The 26,393-nt window shown below is 43.7% G+C and overlaps 1 protein-coding gene across 1 annotated transcript; it reads left to right on the top strand.

Annotated features, from left to right (window-relative positions):
• Positions 1–1,214: 1,214 nt before the first annotated feature.
• FAM83C (family with sequence similarity 83 member C) lies at positions 1,215–26,090 on the top strand. Its single transcript, XM_032198520.1, has 5 exons — positions 1,215–1,230; positions 1,490–2,163; positions 10,982–11,149; positions 15,501–15,625; positions 25,098–26,090. Exons 1-5 carry the CDS (start codon positions 1,215–1,217, stop codon positions 26,014–26,016), a joined length of 1,902 nt encoding a protein of 633 aa, XP_032054411.1. The 3' UTR covers positions 26,017–26,090.
• The last annotated feature ends 303 nt before the right edge of the window (positions 26,091–26,393 follow it).

Raw genomic sequence — 26,393 nt, 5'->3', positions numbered from 1 at the left:
ATTCTTTATACTGCTCTAACGCTTATTCACACCTATAAACTTCCTTTCAGCAGCTTTGTTACAATTTTGTCCTAGATCTATTATCTGCAGTGGCAAACTCTGCTCCTGCTTGCTGCTGTCTACATTGCAGCACAGCTCTGACAGGCAACTCAAATTTTCTAATCAAATGTGTTTTTTACTTCTGTTCTTGCAGTTTGTGCAGGCCCAGTAAGAGTTTGTTCTGATTTCAGCAGTCTAAGGACCAGACAGCTCACCCAAACCAGTCATCTCACTCTAGCTGCAGTCGATAGGGAGTGATAGTCCTTTGGGACGTGATTCATCCCAGATGACTTAGAACCCAGTGTCTTAATGTGCTGGTTCACACTTAGGCACGGCTGTCTATTTCCATTGACTATAGCCTGCTGATTATTTGAGAGTAGACATTTAGTGTTTTGATGACTTGATTTAGCCTGGATTAGTTTAATCTACTGGGTTTTTGTGACTTGAAGATAAAAGACAAACTGATGAGATCAGCTATGTAGCCAGTTCTTCATCCTGTGCTTTAACATCATTCTCTGGTTAGCTTCTGTGGAGTTCAGTAGCTCCAGGGTAAGTGGGATGAGTGAGGTGGGGGAGGTCTGGCTTGTAGTCTGGGGACTTCTGTGCTCCTCCTGTGGACGATTTTTCTGTGGTCTGGGTGCATTTCTAACACAGTGTTTTAAATCCCATATTAATGTTTGTCTGTATTGTTATTTTCCAAAAGTAACTTAATGGTACTTCTGGGAAAACTGGAATTAACAACTCCCCAACTACGTGGCATGTGGACAGTATCTTTGTTCACACTGCACCAGACTCAGACTTGATTTGCACTGTCCCTTCCATGAGGAATTTACAGGGAGATGCTAAAAGACCATATGAGCTATTGCTCTTGTGGTATCTAATGATGTGAACTGTGCTAAGATTCCTGCTGAGTTTCAGACAAATACCATGGTCCTGTGATAACAAAAAGATGGTGGTTTGGATTCCCTGCTGGGTGCCAGTGTAGCAGAGCCCAGGCTCCCAGGAAATGCTAAACAGGAGCTATGTTTCAAGGATTAATTAGTTTCTTGGCCAAATCTCGTTACCCACTTGGGATATATGTATTTCATTATAGCTGCCACTGAGAAGCATGTTTGATTTGGAACAAAATTCAAGCAGGAACAAGTTTCAACATCTGCATTTCCACTGAGAGCACAATGAGAGACAAAACAGGTTAGAGCATGCTTGGCCAAGGGTGGGGACCTGTCAGGAGAGAAAGGGAGGGCAGTGCATGAATCAGTTACAGGGAAAGGGAAGGAGCAGCTTGAAGAGATGATCTTCCTCCCCTTGCAAAAGGGATACTCTAAGTCCCAGTTATCAAGTGTGCAGTTGGCGGAGCTGCGAGAGGGAGCTGAGAGCCTGCTCCTCCCATAGGGTGGGAGGCTGTACCTCGTGATTCACTTCCAACAAGATGAGTGGAGCTCATGCTGAGTCCTGAAGGAACCTGTTGGGAGGAACTCAGGAGTGCAGGAAAGGGACAGAAAATACCTGGAATCAGCCGGAGGACTGACGCGGCTGGAGAGGCTCTTCTTAGCAACAATAGCTCTGGTCATGTTCAACTACCTGGCAGTAGAGGTGAGACCCCAGTTCCACCGCAGCTATGGGAGCCAGCAAGGGATGTCTGGGCCACTAAGGAACCGCCTGGAGCAGCTGAAGAAGCCGTGGTGGAGGGAGCCCACCCCCCTGGTGCTCCAGCACAGTGAAACAGCCAGGCTTGCTGTTGACGCCTTTCTTGAGCAGGGGGAACGTGGCTACCTGAGTGCCATCACTGAGGAACGGGAGCTGCCTTTTCTTTCCACTCTGGACATGGAATATATGAGCCACCAGAGAAACCTAAGCTATCCAGAACTCGACACAATCAAAGACAAAGAGGGTGACCCCGGTGATGCAGATACTGGAGACAGGTCCTCCCTCTGCTCCGAACTAACATCTGGCACCTACTTCCCACTCATGTCTGATGTGCACCCTCCTGAGCTGGAGCTGGGGTGGCCAGGAATCCCACTCCTCACAGTGTCTGGCCAGACTCAAGCCACTGTGATTTTCCAAAGAAACAAAGCTAACAGCATTAAGGATTTGTTCCGGTCTCTGATCAGCCGGGCACGGACGGTATGTATAGAACTGTGTCCCTCCAGCGGGGTCTTCTGCTCCAGCCCCCAAGTCCTGGTGGCTGGTCCTACAGCTGTACAGCACATGCTCCAAGCTGGTGCTGCTGTCTAGATGTCTGGCATGATGTGGTTGCTCTTTCTCTAGCACATCTGTAACTGTTCTGCTTCTTTCCTTTCCTATAATTTCTTTCCACCTCAGATTTCATGTCATCCAGGCAGTATGCTTTAAGGCATTCATGTCTGTATTTGTGGGTATGCAGAGCACGGTACCAAAGCCTGGAGCAAGTGGCAGGGTGTACAGTGTTAAAGCTTCGCTGTCCTCAAGCAGCAGTCATGCACCTGCTGGCCCTTCTGCCCTGCACCAGGGAGTCTACATGGCCAGGGCTGGCCTTGACCCCTGGATACCATGTCAGGCAGAGCAAGAGGATGGCACTGGTGAGTTGCTGTGGGAGAACAGGACCTGAGTAAACTTGTGGGACTGAAAATCCCTGCCTGTGGTTTGAAATAGTTCAGAATACATCATTGTGTCTTCTAGACTTGATGTCTGTGTTTCTCTGAGGATGAGTAAGATTAGCTCTCTTTGCCCCATCACACAGCCTCTGCTGAGTGGTGATTGCCAGCCCGTGGATGTAATCATAACTGGACAACTACCATACTGGTATATGAAGCATAATCCTGGCTTGGATATACTCACTGACCTATGCTTCTCACTTGTTGCTTCTTTTTACTTTGCCATTATACTGTGTACTAAACGAGCAACTCAGACACATTTTTAGCTTTTATTAGCTTTGTCCTCTTCGTGGTTCTTTTCAATTTTTCCACATCCTTCACATCCTTTATTTTTATTTTTTTTCATACAATTTCGTTCCAGTAGTGTAGTGATATTGAGTTAACTTTCAGTGCAAATATTTCTCTTTTAATCGGTCAGCTCGTAGGTAGTTTCTCTTATTGCTCTAGTCATTTTATATTTAACTCAATAGTCACTCCTTAAATCCATCACTGCCTAGTACATAAAGTAGGAACTAGAGAATTGGTAGAATTGGACTTTAGCTTTGTCAAGAACACGAGTCATTTCCAGGCAAACTGAAGGAAAGTGCTGTCTTATACCACCACCCACAGAATTGAGCAAACATAGTTATGTTGTCCTCAGTAGATGAAACTGGGACCATGCAGCAGCTCACATTGCTGTGTAGCTTTGTAACATTGTTGAACAACCACATATAATTGAAATTTAGGCATGACATGAAGAAAATGAACGTCTTCAATTTTTATCCAATAGTAGGCCATTTTGGCTCAGTCGTAAGCAGCTGTTGCTTAATACCTGAATTTCTATTGGGCTTTTTAGGCAAATATGGGAAGTTTTTTCCAGGAAGTAACAAACAAAAAGCTTTGTTTGTCTTTGCAGGCAGCCAGTTTATAACATTTTAAATAATCTGATAAATCCTGTGACACTCCAGCAGTGGGGATTAAGACAGTCATGGCTGAATGCACAAAGTAAATGACTACCAAGAAATGTCCCCTTGTTTCTTAGCATGCCCCAGATCTCTGATGACATTTTGATCCTTTAAACCATGTGAAAAATATCCTGCTGCTTTTTCAGTTCAGAGGAACTTCCTTGTTGCTGAAGAGAGGCTGCTTGGATATCAGGTGCTTTATTGTGCTCTGAGTACTTTTTGAGCTTTTTATTTTTGCTTGGCTTGAAAAAGCACTGATGATCTTCAGCCCTTTATTTTCAAACTGGGGATTTTCTCATAGTGTTTTTGACTTTTGTGTGAAATGTGATAATGAGTTTTCAATCATCTTATTGGTTCCCTACTGGTGTTTTATTGGCTTCTGTGTTAGGAGCTCTGGCCAGTGCTTCCCATGATTAACTCTGTGATTGACAGCAGTTCCAGCTCATCCACAACCCCAGTTACACATCTTTAAGTAGTTACTGAGTCATTTTGCTCTGCAAACTAGTCATTTTGCCCTTCAAACCATCCAAAAGGATGTTATTTGTACGTTTTCTAATACCAAAAGGGCAACCAAAGGTAAGAAACATCTTTTGCCTGAAGTGCCAGTAGCAACTGCACATAGAGCAGCTTCCTATTTTGCAATAGTTAGCAAATATTTTCTCCACTAGACAAATTCTCCTCATATTCCTCCTTCAGAGTGTTTGTTCTCCTACGTGCTTACAGGTAACATAAAAGAGGGAAACAGTGCCAGTGAGATGTAGGAAAGATGCTGAGATCTCTGAATGCTTTTCATTGGTCCTATAGACCGGAATGCATGTGTTGAAATGTTGTTTGCTGTTTTCTCCTGTACAGTCATAGTGAACAACATCAGCTGACATATTTTGCAACAGCATATTTGTACTGACAAATTATCAAAATAGGCATTTGTTTTATTGGTACCTTTTCCTGGTGTGGTTTGTTTTTCTACTTTACTGTATTTAACCAGCTGTCTTTGAAGATGTATTTTCAGATTTGAGCTTTTCCCTTTGCAGACATAAGAAGTTGCAGTGCAGCCACACCTTAGCCTTCACTTGATAATACTATTATAATTATACTTTTGTTGGATGAGCTCCAAGCTATCCAACTGTAGGGGTAGGGTCCATACTTCTTCTTTTGCCCCTCTTGTACAGCTCTGACACTGGCTGTGTGTTTGCATTTGCAAGTGATGGTAGAAGGGTCCTTGGTGGTCCCCCAGAGAAGCAATGTATTGCTGCAAATGGCAACACTATAGTAATAACCAAAACCACACTGCTATTGGCAAATACCAGTAAAACCAGCTGTGCTGGTTAGAAACCAGACAGATGGCAACCCCAGTGGGGTGCTGTTAAATGCTGTAATTCCCAAAGTGATGACTGCAGTAATTGTTGAATTGTGAGTTTCCAGAAGCAGATCCAGAAACATCTTTCTTTAACCCTACAATGACAAGGTGTGACTTTTCTAGAGCCTTTAGGACAGCTGTGTCTTTGCGGTGTCTTGGTGAGGAACAAGGAGGTTCTGAGCCAGCTCCAGCTTTGCAGCTAACAACCACTGAGGCCAAGGAGCTGGGCCCTGGACACGCAGGGTCCATTATTACCCCAGAGTGACTTAAATGTTTTTAAACTTGAGATATGAGTTGTCAGGAGTGTGAATTGGAGATGGTTTTTAGGTACCTAACTTCCACTGCTGCAGAGAGCTGCTGGAAATTATCTTTGAGGGTTTGGACCTCACTTTTGTGACAATACATTCTTAGGATGTTTCAAAGGGAAGACTTCCAGTGTCTTCATCCCCCAAGATATCTTGTCTTTGGGTTTTAACTGATGTTATTATTTAAGCTGCCTGTTTTGTTTATCAGGAGGATACATCAATCTGAGTGGCCCTTACAGTTGTCCTGTGGCACCCACACTTGGTACAAGCAGCCCCTCCGCAGGTACCTGTTCCTCCACTGCATGAGGCTGTAGTAGGGCACAACCTCCCCTCTCCCAACTGCAATGCACAGTGTGTGAGGGGCTGCCAGCTTTCTCCCCTGACATCAGCTGTGGGTGCACACCAGCGCCACCAGGAACAACTCTACCCAAATCCCTCCAGTGAAGGGACTGCATGTGAGGAGGCCATGAACAGAGCCAGCACCCATTCTACCTCCTGATGCCAAGTGAAGACCCACGTCAGAAAACATGAGTCTGACTATCACATGGGGCTCCACCCAGCTTGCACAAGCTGATGTCCCACTGCCTGGGGTGCCTGCTCCCACAGCTACATCAGAGCCCTGCCACAACGCTGCCAGGAGATGCAGATCTGCTTGGCAGCTGGCTGCACCCCAGCCCAGAGCACTCGGTGCCACGGTGTCCCCATGCTGCCATACAAAGCTGTAATAGCACCTGCTCAGCTATATCCCTCTTACAGTGAGTACTATAGACTGGCTGTACTGGTTTGGGGCAGTCAACAACCCCAAGCTCTGCCAAAGCCTGTGAGCAGTGGTAGGGAAATGCAAACTGGTGTGGCCTTCTGTGCCCTTCAGGCGCATGTGGTGCCCCTGAGCTTGGAGGGTCTGGAGCCAAAGGAGCATCAGTCTCTCTTGACTCCATCATATTGACTTTTCAAGGCATGTTTAGATTGTCTCCGGAGAGAAGCCTGCCCCAGGAACTATGTCTGAGATGAGCTGGGCTATCAAGAAGCAAGTGTGGCTCAGAGGGACTTGCCTGGGGCTCTACACAAGGTTTGGGCTATAGATTTTTTTCCTGGTTCTTCCTCGTTAAAGAATGAGTGGCCTATGAAAGTCATTTGGCTAAATTGCCTGGTCTTGTAACCCTTGGTCTTTGGCTGAAGGCTACTGTGGAAAGACAGGGTGAAGTCCTGCTCTTTTGCATAGGTCTCAGTAGTACCTAATGCTGACAACCCAGCAGTAATTTTGATTTGGAAAGTTGAAAATGCTTCTTGCTAACTTCAGGGTGCTCTCAGGACTGACTCTGCTGGATGATGGGATTTCAGGAAGGGAGAATAGTTTGCCAGAACATCATAAGGCTTCTAAAAGACATTAGCAACAAAGGCCATGAAAAGTACTTTTTGGAGTCAGGCTCTGAAGCCCATATCTGCCAGGGCGAGAGGGTGGAGGAGACATAATTTTGGCCTGGGCAGTAGGAATGTTTTTTAGTGCGTGTTGAGGAGCTTGTTGAAAGCACCTGTCACTTTCTGACAGTTGTCTTGTGTCCCATGTGGATGCCTGGGATCACACCCTCCAGGAAGGTACTCCCCCAAATCCTTCTGTGGTGGGCTGGGCCTGAGGTCTCCTGCAAGACAGAGAGGACCAAAGCCATTGTGAGGTATGTCACCAAGATGGTCTTTGGGGACAATTCAGATAGAGCCAGAAACCTTGTCCATCCACAAAAGTGTTAAATCCCCAAGAACTCAGATAGCAACCTTTTGGCATTGCTGCCCACCTCTGCTGTGGTCCTGGTGCAGACGGTCCAATGGCTTGTAAGGACACAGCAGGGCTGAGAGGAACCAGCCTGACAAAGTACTGGGCATGAGGGCATGGGGAGGCCAGCAAGGCCCTGTTCTGTCTACGGCAGCTGCCTCCAACCAGCACCTGAACCATGAGTGTGGGCTTGGAAAGAGGCCGTTTGGTCATGAAAACACACAGGAGAGCTACTGGGTGGCAGACGATCTGGAACAGTTTGCCTGTTCTGGGCTTCACAGTACAAGAAACTCAAAACCCAACTGGATACAGTCCTGGACAACCATCTTTACTTGACCCTGCTTAAGTAGGGAGGTTGGACTAGACAATCCTCAGAGGTTCCTTCCAACCTTGACCATTCTATGAGTCTATAAGGCAGAGACATGGGCATGTCCTCACATCCAAGGACAGCAATAGAGCTCCTCAACTCTTTTCTTTGTCTAAGCTGTGAACATGATTCAGCCTGCTCCTGTTTTAAAGTTTGAACCACTGCACACATGAAAGTCAGCTTCACTGCTGTCTTCTGCGTATAACTCTTTATTTAAAGAGGAGCAGCTGAGCAGAAGCAGCAGAGAGACGCTCAGCCTATATGGTCTGCTCCATAGGGTGGTTTGGGCTATTGAGAATTGTATTCATGGCCATGCTCTAACAGGGGCAGAAGAAGTGTTTGGAAACAGGCTTCCCACTCTCCCAGGGTGTATGATTAGCATCAGGAATATGCTATGTTGTGGATTTTGTGTGCAAAGTGTAGTGCAGGGCACAAACATTGAGTAGCAGGGAAAAGAAGGCCATGGGAGAGTCACTCCAAACCTCAGAGCTTTTGGGATGTATATATTTGGGCATCCTTATGATCAGAGGACTGGAACACCTGTTGTGCAAGGACAGGCTGAGAGAACAGGGCCTATTTAGTCTGGAAAAGAGAAGACTGAGGGGAGACCTCATCAATGTGTATAAATATCTGAGGGGAGGGTGTTGAGAGCATGGAGCCAGTCTCTTTTCAATTGTGCCCAGTGATAGAACGAGAGGTAATGGGCACAAACCAAAGCACAGGAGGTTCCGGCTGAGTATGAGGGGGCACTTCTTTACTGTGAGGGTGACAGGTTGTCCAGAGAGGTTGTGGAGTCTCCTTCTCTGGAGATAATCAAACCTCGCCTGGATGCCATCCTGTGCAATGTGCTGTAGGTGATCCTGCCTGGCAGGGTGGTTGGAATAGATGATCTTCAGAAGTCCCTTCCAACCTCAGCCACTCTCTGATTCTCTAGTAGGTGGAGAAACTCAAGATTCTCCTTAAGCATGCAACTTACAAGTAACAGTTATCTTATTTAATGCTAAGGTATGGTAAGGACCAAAACTAAAGTTATTGATCACTAATTCCAGTATTTTTTCAGCTTTTGAAATGAAGCTGGCCTGTCTGTATATCTTTCGCTACTTTACTTTCTTCAGTGTGATGTCAACTTCCCTGCGTTCTCAGTGTTAACTGTTACTGGTCTAAGTCATGAGATAGCTCTGCAAGCACTCTTGGGTGAAGTGCATCAGGCCTGGTGCTAATCATTCAGCTCAGCAAGTGCTATCCTTTTGTCTCCAAGATATCACCCTATAGTGATGGCCAATGGATGGATCCCAGCAGTCCCCTCCTGATCCAAATAATAGCCTTCTTGATGGTGTCTGCAGGCAATGTCACTCTGAGGAAGAGTGGAACAGCTTTTCCAGTTACATTTTAGTCTACTTATGGTTGATTTCCCTTGGTCCATTGTCCTTTTTGCAGGTCATACTGTAATATGAATTTTCTAGTTCTGGGATAACTCACTTGTACTAGGTTCTTGTAAAGATGTGCCTTCTACTTTCTGTGGTTTCCTTCTACTTTTTTCAAGAATGCATTCATCCATTGGATGGGTTGCCATTGTATTCTTTATTCTCTCTCTCTCTCTCTCTTTTTTTTTTTTTTTTTTTTATTTTCAATTTTAAAACCACATCCCTTGCAAATCTTTTTAAAAAATCTGTTCTGTTTGTTTGTTTAATTTTAGTGTTATACCTTCTTTCTACCCTTAGAATTCTCAACTGTCTCTTTATGGTGACTCTTACTAACATGCTTTAAAATATCTATTTGCTTATCAGAAAGTCAAATTCAGAAGAGCTCTCCAATTGGTCAGTTTTCTCTGTGTTGAAATAGAAATTTTTCATTTTCTATGAAAACAAATCAGTAGTGCATTCCAAGGTCTTCATAGACAATATCTGCCCTGCTATGTTTCTTTGCCAAAAAATGACTGGACAGTTAATAATTCATCTTTGTCACAAAAGCCTGAGATCTGGGCAACTGCCAATTGCCTGTAAAAAGACTATCCACTTGATCTTTCTGACCCAGTGAGGGCAATCCCTGGTATAATGATGTGTATGTTTTTTTCCACATTATTTATGAGACAGATTCTTTCAGCCTGTTGATGTCATCATTAAGGCCACTCTCTGAACACGTCTGAAATGTTATTGCATTTGGGGGAAGTTTCATGAATGGAAAAGGGCAAACATCACATCCATCTTCAAAAAGTGCAAGAAGGAAAGTCCAGGGAATTACAGGTCTGTTAGCCTCACCCTACTCCCTAGGAAAAAAGTGTGGAGCAAGTCCTCCTGGAAAGTAAATCCAGGTAAATGAAGAATAAAATATGAATATGAAAGCCATAGTGTGCCTGTCCAACCTGATTCCCTTCTGTGAGTCAATGATAGGCCATGTAGATGGGGGAGGAGCAGTGGACACTGGGTATCTTAACTTTAGCAAAGACTTTGACATGGTGTCTCATAGTCTACTTATAGCCAAACTGGTGAGATGTGGTTTGGATAGTTGGACCACAAGATAGGGGAAAAAAAATTGGTTTTATCACTGCACTCAGGTGGTCCAAAGCCTAGCTAATGGCCCGAGGGGGTCAGTACTGGAGCCAGTACTGCTTAACCTCTTTATTAATGATCTGAATGATGGGATAGAGTGCAACCTGAGGAGGCTTGCAAGCAATACCAAAATAAGAGCAGTTAATGTGCTGGAAGGTGGGGTTTCTGTTCAGAGGGATGCTAGCAGTCTACAGAATTTGGCTGATGGAAACCCCAGAAAAGAAAGACAAATGCACAGTCCTGCATGTAAGAGGGAATAACTGCATACAGCAGGACGCACTGGGGACAACAGCCTAGAAAGCAGCTTTCTGGAAGAAAGCTCTGGGGTCCTGGGAAGAGGTCACCAATGTGCCTTGCCTTGTGCCGAAGAAAGCTGACTACATCCTGGGCTGTGTTAGCAGGACTGGCACCAGCAGGGAAGCAGAAGGGTTCTTTATTCTATGATTCTGTCTAGTTGCCCATAGGATGTGATCAAGGACATGTACATACTTGAGCAACATACCTTCTCCCTTACCTGTCAGTGTGTACTTCATGAAGAAATTATACTTCTTGAGATTAATATGCTAGTCATCTATGGAATCACTCTTTAAATTGAGTCATGATTTTGGTCAGTCTCAGTTCTTCCTGTTTGTATGCTATGTTTCTGACGCATTTGCTTAAGGCAATATGTAATTGTTGCACCAATGACATTGAGAGCTTCTGCACACACATTACCCTTTCAGCTATTTCTCTCTGTGAATGACAGATGGATGAGGCAGGAGGTAGCAGGACAGGGAATGTCTTCAGAGTCATTAAGAGTGATTTTATCTGCCATGGTGGGGTAAGGACTATTAAATACAAAGGTCCAGAAGCTATCTCCACTTATGGCCATTGACACTCTGTAAGTCTGGAAGTTTGACTACTTAATTCATGGTTTGAAGTACAATTCACTTGGGCATGAAGTTTCAATACTCGTCTTTTTTTTTTTTTTTTTTTTTTCCCTCCTCTCTCCCGTCCCCCCACCCCCTTCTCCTGGCTAGGTGATAGCAATTGTGATGGATCTGTTTACAGACATGGAAATACTGTGTGACCTACTGGAGGCCTCAAGCAGACGGCATGTCCCCGTTTACCTGATCCTGGATGAAGAATACTTGAAGCATTTTGTGGAAATGTGCAATAAAATGTCTCTTACTCAGGACAGCTTTCCAGTAAGTTTTTAATCACACTTTGAATGTAACAACTGAGTCTTGGAATTGATAAAAAACATGAACTCTTTGTTCTGTTCTCTTCGACTGATCTCTAGGACCTGTTTTCCCATTGCCCCAGGCTAAGGGACTGAGGTCTGGTAAATTGAGATCTTTATGGAAACATGGGGGTTAGAGTGGAAAAGCCCTTCTAGTCCCATGTCTTGATGACTTGTGGTCCTCATTTCAGATTTACACTCAAGAGGTGTGAAGTCAAGCCAGTAAGATGCAATGCATTACTGGAAGCTTTGCTGCACTGGTGAATGTAGGATTTGCTTCTATGCTTGTGAATCAGTTTGGCACCTGGGTTCATGAAGGATTTGTGAAGAGCCTGATTCCCCACTCATTGGGGTGTCCATCATCAATGCTGTGAGGTACCCCGAGCAAGGCAAACACTGAAAATTAATGTGACAGTGAGACAAGCTCTCTTGGGAACTCCCAGACTCAGAAATTTACCCCAGTGGCATGCTGTCCCTCATATAACCTTTCTGGTTAACACCTACCAGTGGAGGATGATTTTTGATATCATTTGTTAGTTCTGCAAGGCCAACACCTAGGGGCTATGCTCTGCATTGTGTGCCTTCCCTAGAATCATGAAGCTGATAGACTTCCAGCCAGCCATTTCATAAATTTTCCCCTCATATAGGGAAAATGCAAAAATAATATTTTACAGCATTCAGAATACAGTTGCAAATGTCTGAATTTCTGATAATGTTTAATCTGTCTACACAAAGATTAATTTAGACATGCATCCTTTTCTCCTCATGTTTTCAGCCTGGAGAAGAGGAGGCTGAGGGGAGACCTCATCACAGTCTACAACTTCCTCGTAAGGGGTTGTCAAGAGGCAGGAGACCTTTTCTCCATTAACACTAGTGACAGGACCCGCGGGAACGGGGTTAAGCTGAGGCAGGGGAAATTTAGGCTGGACGTCAGGAGGGGGTTCTTCACAGAGAGGGTGGTTGCACACTGGAACAGGCTCCCCAGGGAAGTGGTCACTGCACCGAGCCTGTCTGAATTTAAGAAGAGATTGGACTGTGAACTTAGGCACATGGTCTGAACTTTTGGGTAGACCTGTGCGGTGTCAAGAGTTGGACTTGATGATCCTTAAGGGTCCCTTCCAACTCAGGATATTCTATGATTCTATGATTCTATGATTCTATGTTGGTGATGCACTGTCCTTTCTTGCTAATCACAAGCCAACCCCATTTCATCCTGCCTGTTGAGATGGCAAGTGTTAGAGAAAATATGCTTCATGTGTGTTTGGTTTCATAAACATTTAACAGCATCATTGAAGTCACCTAGTGGATCCAGATAAATTCAACCTCTCCAAAATGTATTTTGTTTGCTTCTTATCCAAAAGTATGGCCATTGTTTTTAATATTAACATTGGTTTACATCCATGGAAATGTCTATGTCTCTTTGTTAGACCTGATGTGACGTCTTGTGCTTTAATGGCTAATTAACACTTGTCTCACCCATTCAGTGACTCATCCTCAGGTTTCAATGTCAAGTCCCTCTTAGGCTTCTGCATCTTAAGCAGTACATTAACATACATGATTGATAGTCACTTCAATGAATGTACATATTTTATTCCTGGTTCTGAGTTGAGACTGGATATGATGGTAAATCTCCATTTGTAAAAAATTGGTGACGATATGGAGTTTAATGAGGATTATGGGACAATTTCTCCTGTAGCTTCTTACTTCTGAGAACATTCTGTGAGCTTAATTGTGTCATATCTTACTGCTGAGCATCAACAAATCCTGCAGTAGTTCATCAGGAATTGCCAGTGGTCACAACAGAAGATTTTTGGATTTTTTTTTTTCAAATGACCTTCTATTAAACTTAAGACTACTAAGCTGAGTGAGAATGATACACATTGTCCTGGCTTTCCTTCAAGACTGCAGTATTCTCATCTTGCCTGGACAATTCAGGGCCTGGATTGTCATGAAGAAGAAGAAGATGGAAAAAATGAGATAGGTATCAGAAACTCACCCAGCCTTGGAAAGGAGAGAGGGAGTAAAGATATGCTATGAAAATAAATCTACATGATAACCCTTACTTGGAGTGGTTTTAACTTCCACAGGGGAAGGGTGGGCTCTTTCCATTGAGAATTACTATTACTAGAATTTTAGCATTGGAAGAAAAAAATACCTGTGTTGAATGGCAACAGGATTAGTTGAACACCTCCCCAAGCATCCAGTGTATCTTTCTCTATTTCAGCAATTTGTTGTGGCTTTTCATAGTATCATGGAATAATCCATGTTGGAAGAAACCTCAGGAAGTCATTAGGTCCAACCTCCTGCTCAAAGCAGAGTCACCTGGGAGGTCTGGTCTTGAAAATTTCCAGGCATGGAGACAGCACAATCTGCCCAGTTAACTTGTTCTAATGCTTAACTGTCTTCATGGGGAAAGATTTCATCCCTTCTAATGGGTGACAAATCAGAACATGTTCTGGGTTGCAAGATAATGAATGAGAGCCAAGTGCAAAGTGCAAAGACTATGAAACTTCAGCTCTGTCCCTGCTAAAATTTTCCATGAGCTCAAGAGAAGACTCAACAAATATGAGAATAGGGCCAGGTGGGGTGCCCACTGAGACAAGCCACAAGAGGCTCAAGAATTTCCCTTAGCAGAAAACAGAGGCTTCAGCAATATTAGGGGAAAGTGTCATAAATGATTGCCAGAGCTGTCATGGCCTGCAGCAAGAGATAGTGTTGGGTTAGATGGACACCTGCGTAGAGGAGCCCTGAAGGCAATGGTGGACATTGCATGGGTGGTGAGACTTCCTCACTATGATGTATGAGTCAAGACTTTCCTGACCTGCTGCACTGAGCTCCCCAGAAGATGTTTCTGTGAAGCCAACCTCCTGCCTCCAGGGGCTCTGATGGAAGAGAAAGGCTGGCAGGAGCAGTGCTGAGCTGGGCCTCCCGCAGCGTGGTTGCCTCTAGCTCCTCATCCCCGAGGCACAACTTCTGTGCTGTGAGCTACACGTGAGGCCAGACACTGGGCAAGCCAGTCCCTGGCTGCGTACAGGCAGCCCCATGAGCCCATTCATGGTCATCCTGCCAGGGAAGAGGGAAGGAGAAGGGAGAACAGCTGTTTTCATGAGCAGCTCCTGGGGAGCAACAGGGAAAGGACACGAATCTGTGACCTGCGAAGAATGTCTGCAGGCAAATGAAAACTATTTGTGTCTTTTGTTTCATCCTGGCAGTGGCTGTTAAAAACTGCCGTGTTTGGCCAGACTGAAATCCACAGCATGGTGGAGAATGGTACCCACCTCTGTGGAGGGGCAAAACAGCCCCATCAATTTGTGCCACCCATACCTACCTCTGCTGCCACGGGTCTTCACCTTTTGGGGTACTGATGCCAAGCAGGGATGAGCTGCCCATGAAGGAATTGACCTGTTCAAATGCAGGTGGGGACAGTTTGTGACAGCTCCTGGTGTGCCAAGGCCACTACAGGTGGCCATGAGCTGGCATGGAAGGGCAGAAGGGATGATCTGGCAGGCCCCTGTAGGTGCAGCCTTGGAAATCTTTCTTTACGCTTGAGATGTTTTGTTGGCACTGTATTATATAGACCAGCCCAGTAACTGTTTCCAGTGACTGTTCTCCTCTTCTGCTTGCCCCAGCTGAGGTGCAAATAACTTTTATTATGGGCAAAAATTTCACCTTATGAAAGAGACTCCTGTTGGACACTGGGAGCCTTGTTTCCGATTTTGAACAGGGCAATCCGTTCTACAGGCTGAAGTTGGATCAGAGAAGTTCTTTGCAGTCTTTAAAAGAGGTGAGGATCAGGTTGGTTTCACCTGAGTACAGCAGCAGAAACTTAATACCATTTGAAAAAATACTGGTAAAAGGTTGTTCTTAAAATGTAGGCATACTATTCTGTAAGTCTTTTATATTGAGCAATACTTTGGCTTTAGGAAGCCTGTCACTGTATAAAAACAGAAGAGCATATTTAATTTGATTAAAAATATTAGCAATAACCTGGAAGAAACTCTATAGTCTTGCATACTTCAGAGATGATCTGTAGGATCATAGAATTCTTTTTTTTTTTTTTTTTTTGAAACAGCATTTGTACCTGAGTGCAGCTTTTTAATATTTGCTGGAATTTTTATTCTATATAAACAGGCATTATTCCAAAATACTTCATATGTAGAAGTCAGAAAATAGAGAAAATAGTGCTATGCCTTGCTGCATTCTACCTCTAGAACCAGAGCTTCTGCTTGAGACTGTCTAATCATTGATGCATAGGGAAATATTTCAGTTTTGTCCAACACACATCCCCTTACCATCTCTACTTTCTTTGGTTTCAGAACATGCGCATAAGATGTCTGAGTGGAGACACATATTACAGCAAAGCAGGCAAGAAATTTGCAGGCCAGGTTCTGGAGAAGTTTATCCTGATAGATTGCGACCAAGTTCTAGCTGGTACATACAGGTGAGAAAAAACAGTGACTACCAATACAAAGATTGGTGACACTGCAAAAACACGCGTTTCCAAATAACTGAGTAACTCCAAGTTTCTTTTCTGCACGATAAAGATGCACTGCTGTTCCTCTTCATTTCACCCTTATAAACATCCTTTTTCAATTTAGTGGTTTACCTTCCATCCCATCCTCTTGCCTTTACTTTGCTGTTCAACATTCAGATAGCATTAACTGCCTGCCTGCCAACACCGATGCTTCCTGGACACATCTGTCTACAAGTATCACTGAAATTCTTGAAAATGTAAAAAATGCCCTACCAGATCAGATGATGCTCCACCTAGCCTAGATTTTGTCTCCAGTAGTAGAAGATGCTTTTTAGGGAGAGCAGCCCAAACTGCTATCTGTAGGGCATTTCCCTTGTCCTCCCACAGAACAAACAATTAGGGATGTTAAGAGAGTACTTCTCTACTTCTTCCCTTCCCTATCAGTTTTGAATGTACTGTACATGAATGTGCCCAAACTCATTGTCTATTTTAAACCAATCTCGTACTAATTTCATGAGTACCCCTAGTTCTAGTGCTGTACATAGGTAGAATTTATGTCCTACCTTCAGCGAAGTCACTGTGTTCACAGCTTTCCAAGCCTTCATCTTAGCCCCTTCCCCACCCCTTTTCCTGTCCAAATCGAAGACTTTGGCCTTTTCAGTCTCTCCTCTTAAGGCAGATGCACAATCTCTTGGTAATTTTAGTAGTCTTTCTCTGCATCCTCTCAAACATCACTATGCCCTTCTTGAGATGCAGACACCTCAACTGTATGCAGCCCCCAAGGCAGGGCACCAAGGTGTTACAGACTGTCAAAACGATGCTTTCTGCTTTGTAGCCTTGCTGACAGTGACTAGCATTGATTGATTGATTGATTTTTTTCTGCTATTGCACATTGGACAGTTTAAATATTTACCTTTCCTGACATTGAATATCCATGTGCCACATTTATTTAGATGCTCTCTCCCACTACAGGGTTAAAATTGGGTTGTGAGCATTATTACAAAATGGCTCTTCCACTGCTGCCTCTTGAACTGAGTCTCATGCATCATTCCAGACCACATCCTGAATAGCACCTTTTCTTGTGGGTCAAAAAATTTAGACTAGTTAATTCTGGAAAGTAATAATTTATTGCTTCCAAAAAGTTTTTCTCCACTGCTTATTCCAGTGAAGCACTAACCTTCTCTGTATATGACTGGATGAAGAATTCTTTCACTATTACTACCTCTCCTAATTTTGCAGTTTTTGTAATCTCACTTAACATTGTATGATCACCATCACGTTCAGATCAGAGGGTCAGGAATAGCCCTGAGTCAGGTTACTGCTCGAAACACACATTCAATTCTCTGTGTCAATTCTTCCCTCTGCTGTTTTGGAGCAGGGATTTGGGTCTGTGATATGCTTGCTCTCTCTAGATATCCGTAGCTGTAATTTCTCAAGTTCTGGAAGATAATAATTCAGTTGAATAGGGGCCTCGTATCTGGTTCTCTGCTGTCCCACTATCCATGTGATGTTCTGGACTACAGGAACCAGTTTCTCTCTGTGGAATTTGTTTAACAGTGAACAGAAAAATTTCCACAGGAGAAAGTCAGGTATACTGCAGCCTGGTACTATATGTAGTATAGCAGATATTTAGGTTAGTCTCCCTGCAGTTGGGAAAGCTAGATTCAAAAGAAGAGTATAATTACCGAGTAAAGCCAAAGATCCATATATGCCTGTATCTTGGGATGATACAGAGAAGTGGGTAAGAGCATTCTTACATAGTTCAGCAGCCTTGTGTGTAAGAATCAGAGGTTTCAGGACCTCTGGGGTTGTATGTTGTGTGTTTCTTTGCGTTTGGTTTCCCATAGGAGAATTTTTCCCACCTTGGTTGTTCTGTCTTTGGCTTCCACGATACCTTCTGGCAATGGGTTATGCAGTTTAATTTATGATTTGTGTGAAGAAGTGATCCAATTTATTTACATTAAGCCTGCTGCTGTACAATTATATTTGATGCCCCCAAATTTCCATAACCTGGGAACAGTAAATCACAGTTTCCTATTTATTTTCTTGACTGCTTCCATGATTTCATCCTCCTCCATTATAATCCCTCATGTGAATCATCTCTTCTCAGAATCACAGAATATTAGGGATTGGAAGGCACCTTGAAAGATCATCTAGTCCAATCAAATACAAGCTCTTCTCAACTGAAGTATCCTCAGTTGTTCAGTCATTTCTCATGCAGAACTTCCAGACCTTTAGCCATAATGTCTCTCTCTCATGATATGAATTAATTAGAACTGCACGAAGTGGTCAACATATCCCCACTCACTATATCCTTCAGCATACATGTAGTGGTGTAAGCGTGACTTCTGTCTTTTCCTTTGTCTCCATTCTGGCAGTTCCTAGTCTGCTGTTTGCTCTTTTGACTAGTGCTAAATACTGAAATGATTCTTGTTTTGAATTGTTCAAGGGAACTCTGACCTCCTTCCTAAGTGTTAATATCTAAGAACTAGTAAATATTCAGAGATCATCAGGATTTTTACAACAGTTTGCATTTATTGATGCTGGATTTTGTCTATCATTTTGTCACTTATTCACCCCGTACCATAAAATACTCTCATAGTTTCTTATTATCCAGTTTTTCTTTGACCACTCAGGACAATTTTGTTTCCTATGAGCCCTGTCATGACTTTTTTCCACTACTTTTCAGAACTTTTCTGAATGTGTTGAACTGCACATATCTCAGCACAAAATCTGTGGGATTCCAGTGGGTAAATTAAAACTATTGCTAGCATTTTTCCCCATCTATAATCAACTGTTACTCTTTGGGAAGACTTTCTTTTATACTCATCACTTAGGCTGAGTCCTTGGTGAAAGACTCTGTCAAAATCTCTTTGTAAATCCAAGCATCTTACATCAAGCAGTTTGTATGCATCTGTGTGCTTGCTGCCTCCTTCAAAGAACTGCAACAGGCTTTTGAGGCATGGCTTCCTTCCACAAAAATATGCTGAGTCTTCAGCATTATGAGTAAAGTTCTTTATGCATCTAATCATTTTACTCTCTATTTGCTTCTACCAGTTTGTTCAGTATGGAAATAAGAATGGCTGGTTTGTATTTTCCAGGAGCTCTTTAAAAGGTTCACATTTACTAATTTCCATTCCTCTGCTACCATGTTCAATTTTAAATTATAGGGTATTCATTGGTTAATAATTGGAAAATTGCTGACTTCCACTTTTTGAAGGCTCTTTATTTTAATATTTTCCTTTACTGTGCCTTTTAACTATGGTGACTTTTGGGATGTTTTTAAATGTCTTTATTTTGTTAGGTATGTTTGCTCTGAGCCTCTAATATAGCATCTTCAAACAATCTGTGCTGCCTCAAGCATTTAACCTTTTCAGTTACTCTTTTGAATTTCTTTTTAATAGCATCCCTCACTTTCTCTTATAAATTGAATGTTACTGTTGTGGATTATTTTGCTCCTGAAGGAATATTTGATACTTGTGCATCATCGTTATTTTTTGCCGACTGGCCTTTCCAAAGGAACTTTCTGAACTGAAATGTTATTTCTCCTTTTTTTGGTTTTCTGGTTAGTTTCTTCCCCAAAGCAGTCATTTATAGTGTGCAAAATGCCTTTTCTGCAACTTTCCTAGTCATGGCCCCTATTCAACATGGATATAACTGAGTGTCTCTTTATTCCTCTGCTTTCTGCCTTCATAGCCCCTTAGCATGCCATATTTACCATCAGCACTCTGCTCAGAAAGTTCACAGGCAAGTCCCGGTATTATGGTTTCCATATTTGGGATTGGAATTTTAATCCAACAGGAATATATTTCATTTGATGATATATCATTTACATTGACTTATTTTTCTTTAATGTGTTGTGCTATTGTCCCAGCAACATATCCCTTATTTATTCTTTCTGTATAGTTTCTGCCCTTGCAATTGTTCCTTGATTTTCTTCTACCCAGTAAGTGTCTGAGATGCCTCCTGTGTTAGCCATCATTTCAGCTCAGGTATTCCACAACATCTATCTGTTTCTTTAGTTTAGAAAATCTAGTTACTTAGTATTATTCTGAGCACCAGAAGAATTAATATGTTTCCTTGAGCATATTAAAATAACAGAGGGAAGGATATGAAGACATTTACTAATGCAGATGAGAGAGGAGCCTAAGGGCAAATGGGACTAGAGCTAAACAGGATCTTGAATTGGAAAACTTGAGTAAATGTTTGCCAGACTAGGAGCAGAAAAAAAGGTGTGTTATTGCCAGCCTGAAAGGCATTTTTTGTGTGTCTGAGTTGCCTTAGAGCAACTCAGCTCAAAAAGGGAGGCAGTCAAAGTACGGATATACATCCTGCCACTGACATAGAAAGGAAGGAGCTCATTGTTTGCTGCATTGTACTGAAAGGAACTCAGTTTTTGGTGTTGAAGCTGACTTGACAAATGAAACTGAAAAATGAGGGGAGAAAGCTAAGAGATGGTCACAAACACTCTACATCTGGCTTCAGCACAAAGGAAGAAACTAAGTACAAAAGTGTTTGGGAAAGGACAGGTAAAACTGGGGGGAGGGAGGGAGGGAAGCTGGAGAAAGCTTTGGATTTCTTCAGAAGAAAACACATACTTTCAGGTGTCCATGCCCCACGCAACAAAAAGGAGCTTCTAAGAGGGAGTTCCAGATCTAACCCAATGTACAGTTACCTTAAGAAAGAAATCATAATGAAGCAGGAAGTGAACATACAAGGAAAGGAAAGACCACTGTATCAGCCAAGAAACCCCTGGATGAAATGTATAGCAATAAAGTGAGCACTGCCAAACAATAAGTTATATAACACTTTGCAGAGCACAACAAAGAGGAGGAATTCTCAGGTGTATAAAAATAAAAACTGAATCCAGAAGGAAGAGACAAGGCATAATGCTGTAAGGATGAGTAAGAAATAAGTGATAACTGAGATGGCATGCCCAAATTAACTGAATGCATTGCACTGTTTGTAATGAAAAAGAAGATGAAAAAAGAGGAATGGAAATTACTACAAATGCACTGGAAGCAAGCTTAAAGAGCTTACTACAATAAAATCAGATTATCTCCTCAGATATTAGAAAGAAAATGTAACATGAAATTAACAGTCTAGTACTGCATTCTGTGTAATATCTGCATTTAACGAGTAAAATGATACACAAAGGTTTGCTTTGGAATGCAGAAAGATCAGAATGCCCTGACAGCCAGAGTCAAGCAATAAAACAATAAAAATGAGTAACAGAAATTACTGAGGAGAAAAAAATCTGCTGCAAACTGGCATGTCATCAGCTGGAGACAGCTGAAGCAGAGGAGCTGAGTGTGAAGAACTGCAAGCCACCTGCACAATGCAGCCATGAACTGCCGCCCCCCCCTTTTCCAGAGGGGCACACTGAGACCTAGTCCCCAGTACCTGGGGGTGCTCCTGTCACTGCTCGGCCCAGGCCAGGCCGGCGTGGCCGCAGGACTCCAGCCTGAGAGCTGGTGCTGCACCTCCACCTCCTGGCCAAAGGAGCAGCTGCACGGGCGTCAAGCGGGAAGGGAAGGGAAGGGAAGGGAAGGGAAGGGAAGGGAAGGGAAGGGAAGGGAAGGGAAGGGAAGGGAAGGGAAGGGAAGGGAAGGGAAGGGAAGGGAAGGGAAGGGAAGGGAAGGGAAGGGAAGGGAAGGGAAGGGAAGGGAAGGGAAGGGAAGGGAAGGGAAGGGAAGGGAAGGGAAGGGAAGGGAAGGGAAGGGAAGGGAAGGGAAGGGCCTATCCTACAGAGAGCCTTACACAGACTCCTGCAATTTGTGCCCCAGAGTGATAGGAAACTGGAGATGGCATCTCTGTATGCAACAGTCCCTTATGGAAAAAATGGAAGGACAATCCTATGTTTTTTGAACCCACATGAACTTTTACCATCCACAGTGCTCTGCAGCAAAGAGCTCCTGAGCTAGCCTGTGTATTGTGTTGCATGGGGAAATGCCTCTTCTTGCCTGTACTGAATATGTAACCCATTAACTTCATTCAGTGCCTCATTTTTATACCAGAAGAGACCAGGAATGATCATTCCCTAGCTATTTCCTCCACGTGTCCTTGGCATGCAGTCGTCTCTAGGAGGATGGCTTTGGGCAGCAGGGCAGTGTCTGGCCAGGTATTGTCAATGGCTGTCATATTCCCAGTGTTCTTGTTTCATATGGAGACACTAGAGCTCAGCTCACATCCCACCAGAGCCTGAAGAGCGTGTTTTTTGGCACAGGGCTGGGGGGAAGCTGTCATGGTGGTACATCCATGGCTGACAAGGCCATGTCATCTTGCCATGGAAACCTGTATCATGGCTAGGAGGAGAGCTGTGCTCAGCACAAATCCATAGCTGCTACATCGTGTCTTGGGTACTTGGATGCCTCCTTCTAGGTCCTGTTGTGACGTGGACTGGGCAGGGTCCCACTGGGACAGCATGGGAAATTGCAGCACCCCAGCTGGACTGGGGGAAGAGCCACAGGAGGCACCAGTGGTGGGGACAGTCATAAGGCCAGGGGAGCTCATTGCTGGATCTGAGGTTGCTCTCTGTGGGGGAAAGCCAAGTTCATATGGTTGAGAGCAGAAAGCTGGGTGTATCAAGGGAGGCAGAACCTGGGCCAAAGGGTGCTTGAAAAGACAGAAGCAGAAGGTGGAAGCCACTGGGTCCACAGATGGAAGGAAAACCTAAGCAAGACCTGCTGTTTGCCTGCTGCTAAGGTGAGGCCAGAGTATATCTGTTGTGATATTCTTGCTGGACCATGTGCGACTATGAGACATGAAACCTCCTAGCTAGAACAAGGTGGGCAGACATGGCCTCTTGTCCAGCTCTGTTTCCAGCTCTGCTGGCAATAGCAGTTCCAGGCTAGATGAACAGGGATGTCAGGCTTTATTCAGCAAGAGAGCTGGCTGGGACCTCTCCATATTTATGGGATGATGCTCACAGTGAGAGAGATGCAAGCCTGCCCCTCCAGAGAAGTGGGTGCTCAGCCCCTTAAGTAGACTTGAGGTTCTGAGGAGTCCAAGTGAACACAAGTGTTTGAGTGAGCATCCTGTGGCTGTCCTGAACCATCCTCATGGCCTGTGGTCAGAGCACATAGGCAGGAGCTGATAGACTGCTGAGTACTCGACTCCAAATGGGGTAGTTTTATCCCCACCTGGGGCAATTAACCCCCTCCCTGGGGTAATTAACACCTTCCCTGGGGCAATTATCACCCCCTTGGGGTAATTATCACCCCCCCCCCCCCCCCCGGATGTAGACATGGGATACATGAAATCTCCACTGTCTGGTCTCTCAGATTTCTTTAAAGAACTTGTACAGCTTTGTGAGAGATGACTTTCCTTTGCAAAAGCCACCTTTCCTATTATATCATATTTACCTATATGGCCATTAATTGTATTCTTTAGAAGAGTTTCTGCTAATTAGTGCTGTGCAGTCACAAGGCTTATTGGTCTGGAACATTAAAAAGAATTCTATCTCCTTAGCAACCTTCCATCCTTCTGATAAAGAAGACACTTTCAAGTGAGAGATTATACATCCCGGTTAGTTCGTAGAATCATAGAAACACAAGGTTGGAAAGGACCTACAAGATCATCTAGTCCAACCATGCTCCTATCACCAATACTACCCACTAAGCTACTAAATCATATTTCGTAGCAACTGTTCAGGTGCTTCTTGAACACCGTGAGGGACAGTGACTCCACCACCTCCCTGGGCAGACGTTCCAGCACCTGATCACCAAGTTGTTAAGATACTTCATCCTTGCATTCCTTTGACAATCTTGAACTAATGTTAAGAGGTCCTGCCAATTTGTTACTCTCTGCTTTGATGATACATTTTCTAATCTCTTCTACAAAGGTTTCAATATGAGACTGATCCTCTCATATTCTGTATAAAGGTGTGTTCAGGGCAGGGATCATTCCAAGCCCCTTCATGGTTAAACACCAATCCAAAGGAATTCTCTGAACATGCCTATTGCACATGGGCCATGCATTAGCCCCACAGAGAGATGAGTATTATTTCTTACAGCTTTTGCAGTGTGTGACCCAACCTTTTTGAAGGATGCCTTTTCTGCTTTTAATAGCTTCTCTTCTGTAATTTAACCATCCCAGATATTTTCTTTTTCCTCTTCCCTCCCCTTCTCTTCCCTTCCCTCTTCCTGTAAAGTGTAGGCATTTGCTTTCATCCTCCAGTATAGTATTTTTGAATAACCTTCATACTCTTCGGGGAGTGTGTGTGCTGAATGTAGCTATACTACTTTTTTTCAAAATAACATTATGAACCATAACAACTGTGTACTGCTCAGGACTAAGCCAAAAGATGCTTTTCCTGTTCTGAGTTCCCAAATACCCATCTTGTGACATTAACGTTGATGAGGTCCCAAAACATAGTGCATACAGAAAGATTCTGGGGAATCTCGCACCAATACTTATGGAAAACATCATTGCGCTTCCTGTCCTGTGGTATCCATGTGGAGCTCTAGAAACATCTTCTGCACCTCAAGATAGTGCCTGAAATCTCCATTCCTCACCCTACTGCATGTCTGTGTAGTGCCCTTGAGTCCACCATGCTGCAGCTCTTATGGAGAACAAAGGACCTGCCAATACAAGGGATGAGAGGAGAAGTCCAGGCATGTGTTGATATCCCCCCAAAACACTCTCCCTGTCCTCTATGAAAGGTGATGTTGCAGTGTCCTGTACTGGCCAAATGCTGTGCTAGGAGATCTGCCATACAAATTGGACAGAAAGAGCCTCTCAATACTGAGTTCAAGTGTTTGGTCAAGCTCTTAGACACGTGGTTTGATTTTTGGGTGGTCATGTGTGGAGCCAGAAGTTGGACTCAATGATCTTTGTGGGTCCCTTCCAGTTTGGAATATTCTGTGGAAGCCACTTGCACTTGCAATGACCCATAGCTTCTCCGTCTTCAGACAAACCATGCATGCTGCAGTGCCCCTGGGCAGACTGACAAACCTGCTGACAGATGTAAGGCTAGTACTCTCCAACACTCGAATGGGAGTTGGAAATGATGCTTCCTTGTCTGTGGGCAGAGTGCTGGCAGTAAGAAGCTGGAGAAGAAAAGGCCTGAAACACAGTGCTGTGCTTTTTAGCACGGGAACCATTTGCTGTTCTGCACTTTTCATAAGGCTAAGAAAACCTGGTGTTACTGTATTAATGGTTTCTACACTGACTGTACAGTGTAATTCTTGTCTGTTGTTTGTATTTTCATACAGGTCATTATATCACCGAGCCAAAATTAAATGACCATTAAAAAAATAAATATGTAATGAGTACAGCTATTACTACAAGTAATCTCAATTTACATACTTCAGAGGAAGTGTTAATTTAATAACATAAATTGGGTAGTGATAAATCACTCGTGTAAAAATCAATGCCAGCTGTCTCAGTACTCTGTGAACAAAAGTTACACGTGATTTTTTTTCTTCCTTTTTTGTAGTTTCACCTGGCTTTGCAGCCAAGTCCACACCAGCCTGGTGACCCACTTCCGTGGTCAAATAGTTGCAGAATTTGACAAGGAATTTCGGTACTTGTATGCAGAGTCCAAAGCAGTGACCAGCTTCTCTGTGTTGGATCCCGTGTGTCAGAACACCTCAAAAGGTACTGAATCCTTTTTGAAGCCCATCCAGAACGATGCTGAAACCCTGAGTGCCTCCAGCAGCCTCTCCAATGTAAGCATCAGAAGCATAAAAATGTCTCCCTTTATGAAAAACCTCAGCTGCAGTGCTCACCAGGAGAAGCATGATGTGAGCCCTGATTCTGGTGATAAGAAGGGGAAGGAAGACACATCTCTGAAGTCCACTTGCCCTGTGCAGCAAGGGGAACCACCAGACTCACCTAACAGTCCTTCAAATAAGTCCACCTTGTATCATAAATCAAATCTCATGACAGCAAGGACATTTTTGCAGCCGGAGCCATCCCCTGTCCTCAGCTCCAACAAACCTAATTATCAAGGGGATGACAAAACAAACAGCGGCCACTGCTCCCCGGTGACACAGGAGCAGACACCACAGTTCCCTTCAGAGGGTGCCAATTGCACTGGGACAGGCATAAAGCAGAAGGAAGCTGCTGCTACCTCCAGGGAACCAACAGTAGAAAATGATAACTTTTATGGGACAGAAAAAAGACAGAATCTTGGACAAGGAAAATTGGACCTGTTATTACCATACAACCAGCTCAAACGCACAAAAAAGCCTGCAGTTCCTTCCTATGATAAACTTACTGAGGATATGTTGACGGAAAAGAGCAGCGCATACGGGGCTGAGAAAAGAATGACTCTTGGGCACAGTAAGCTGGATCTGATCACCAAATACAACAAGTTAAAATCTAAACACATACACAGTCGGTTTGAACTCTGACCTGGTTCTCCTGGGCCTTGGTGTGTCCTTTGGTCTTATTTTCAAGTGGTTGCTTTTCCCTACCAATCAACATATCTGGGGCTTGAAATCAAAGTACAGGTGGCAAATTAGTCCTGTTCCTATCAAAAGGTGTTTGTGTTGTGCTGCAATTTCTAATATACATAAATGACTGATTAAGATGAGATTAGCAAGTACAATTCAATTCTTCAATTACGAGTTGATAGCAAGGGAGAAAAAAATGACATAAACAGAACGCACACTTCTATATACTTTTTACTCATTTGGAAAAGAACTATTTCCCCCCAAACTTACAGAAAAACCACTGCTATAACTGGAAACTGTTTGGCTACTGAGGTTTTCAGGATGAACCCAGGTTC

Source organism: Aythya fuligula, chromosome 16, assembly GCF_009819795.1.
Source record: "Aythya fuligula isolate bAytFul2 chromosome 16, bAytFul2.pri, whole genome shotgun sequence".
NCBI lineage: Eukaryota > Metazoa > Chordata > Aves > Anseriformes > Anatidae > Aythya > Aythya fuligula.
This window is presented reverse-complemented; position numbering and strand designations above follow the sequence as displayed.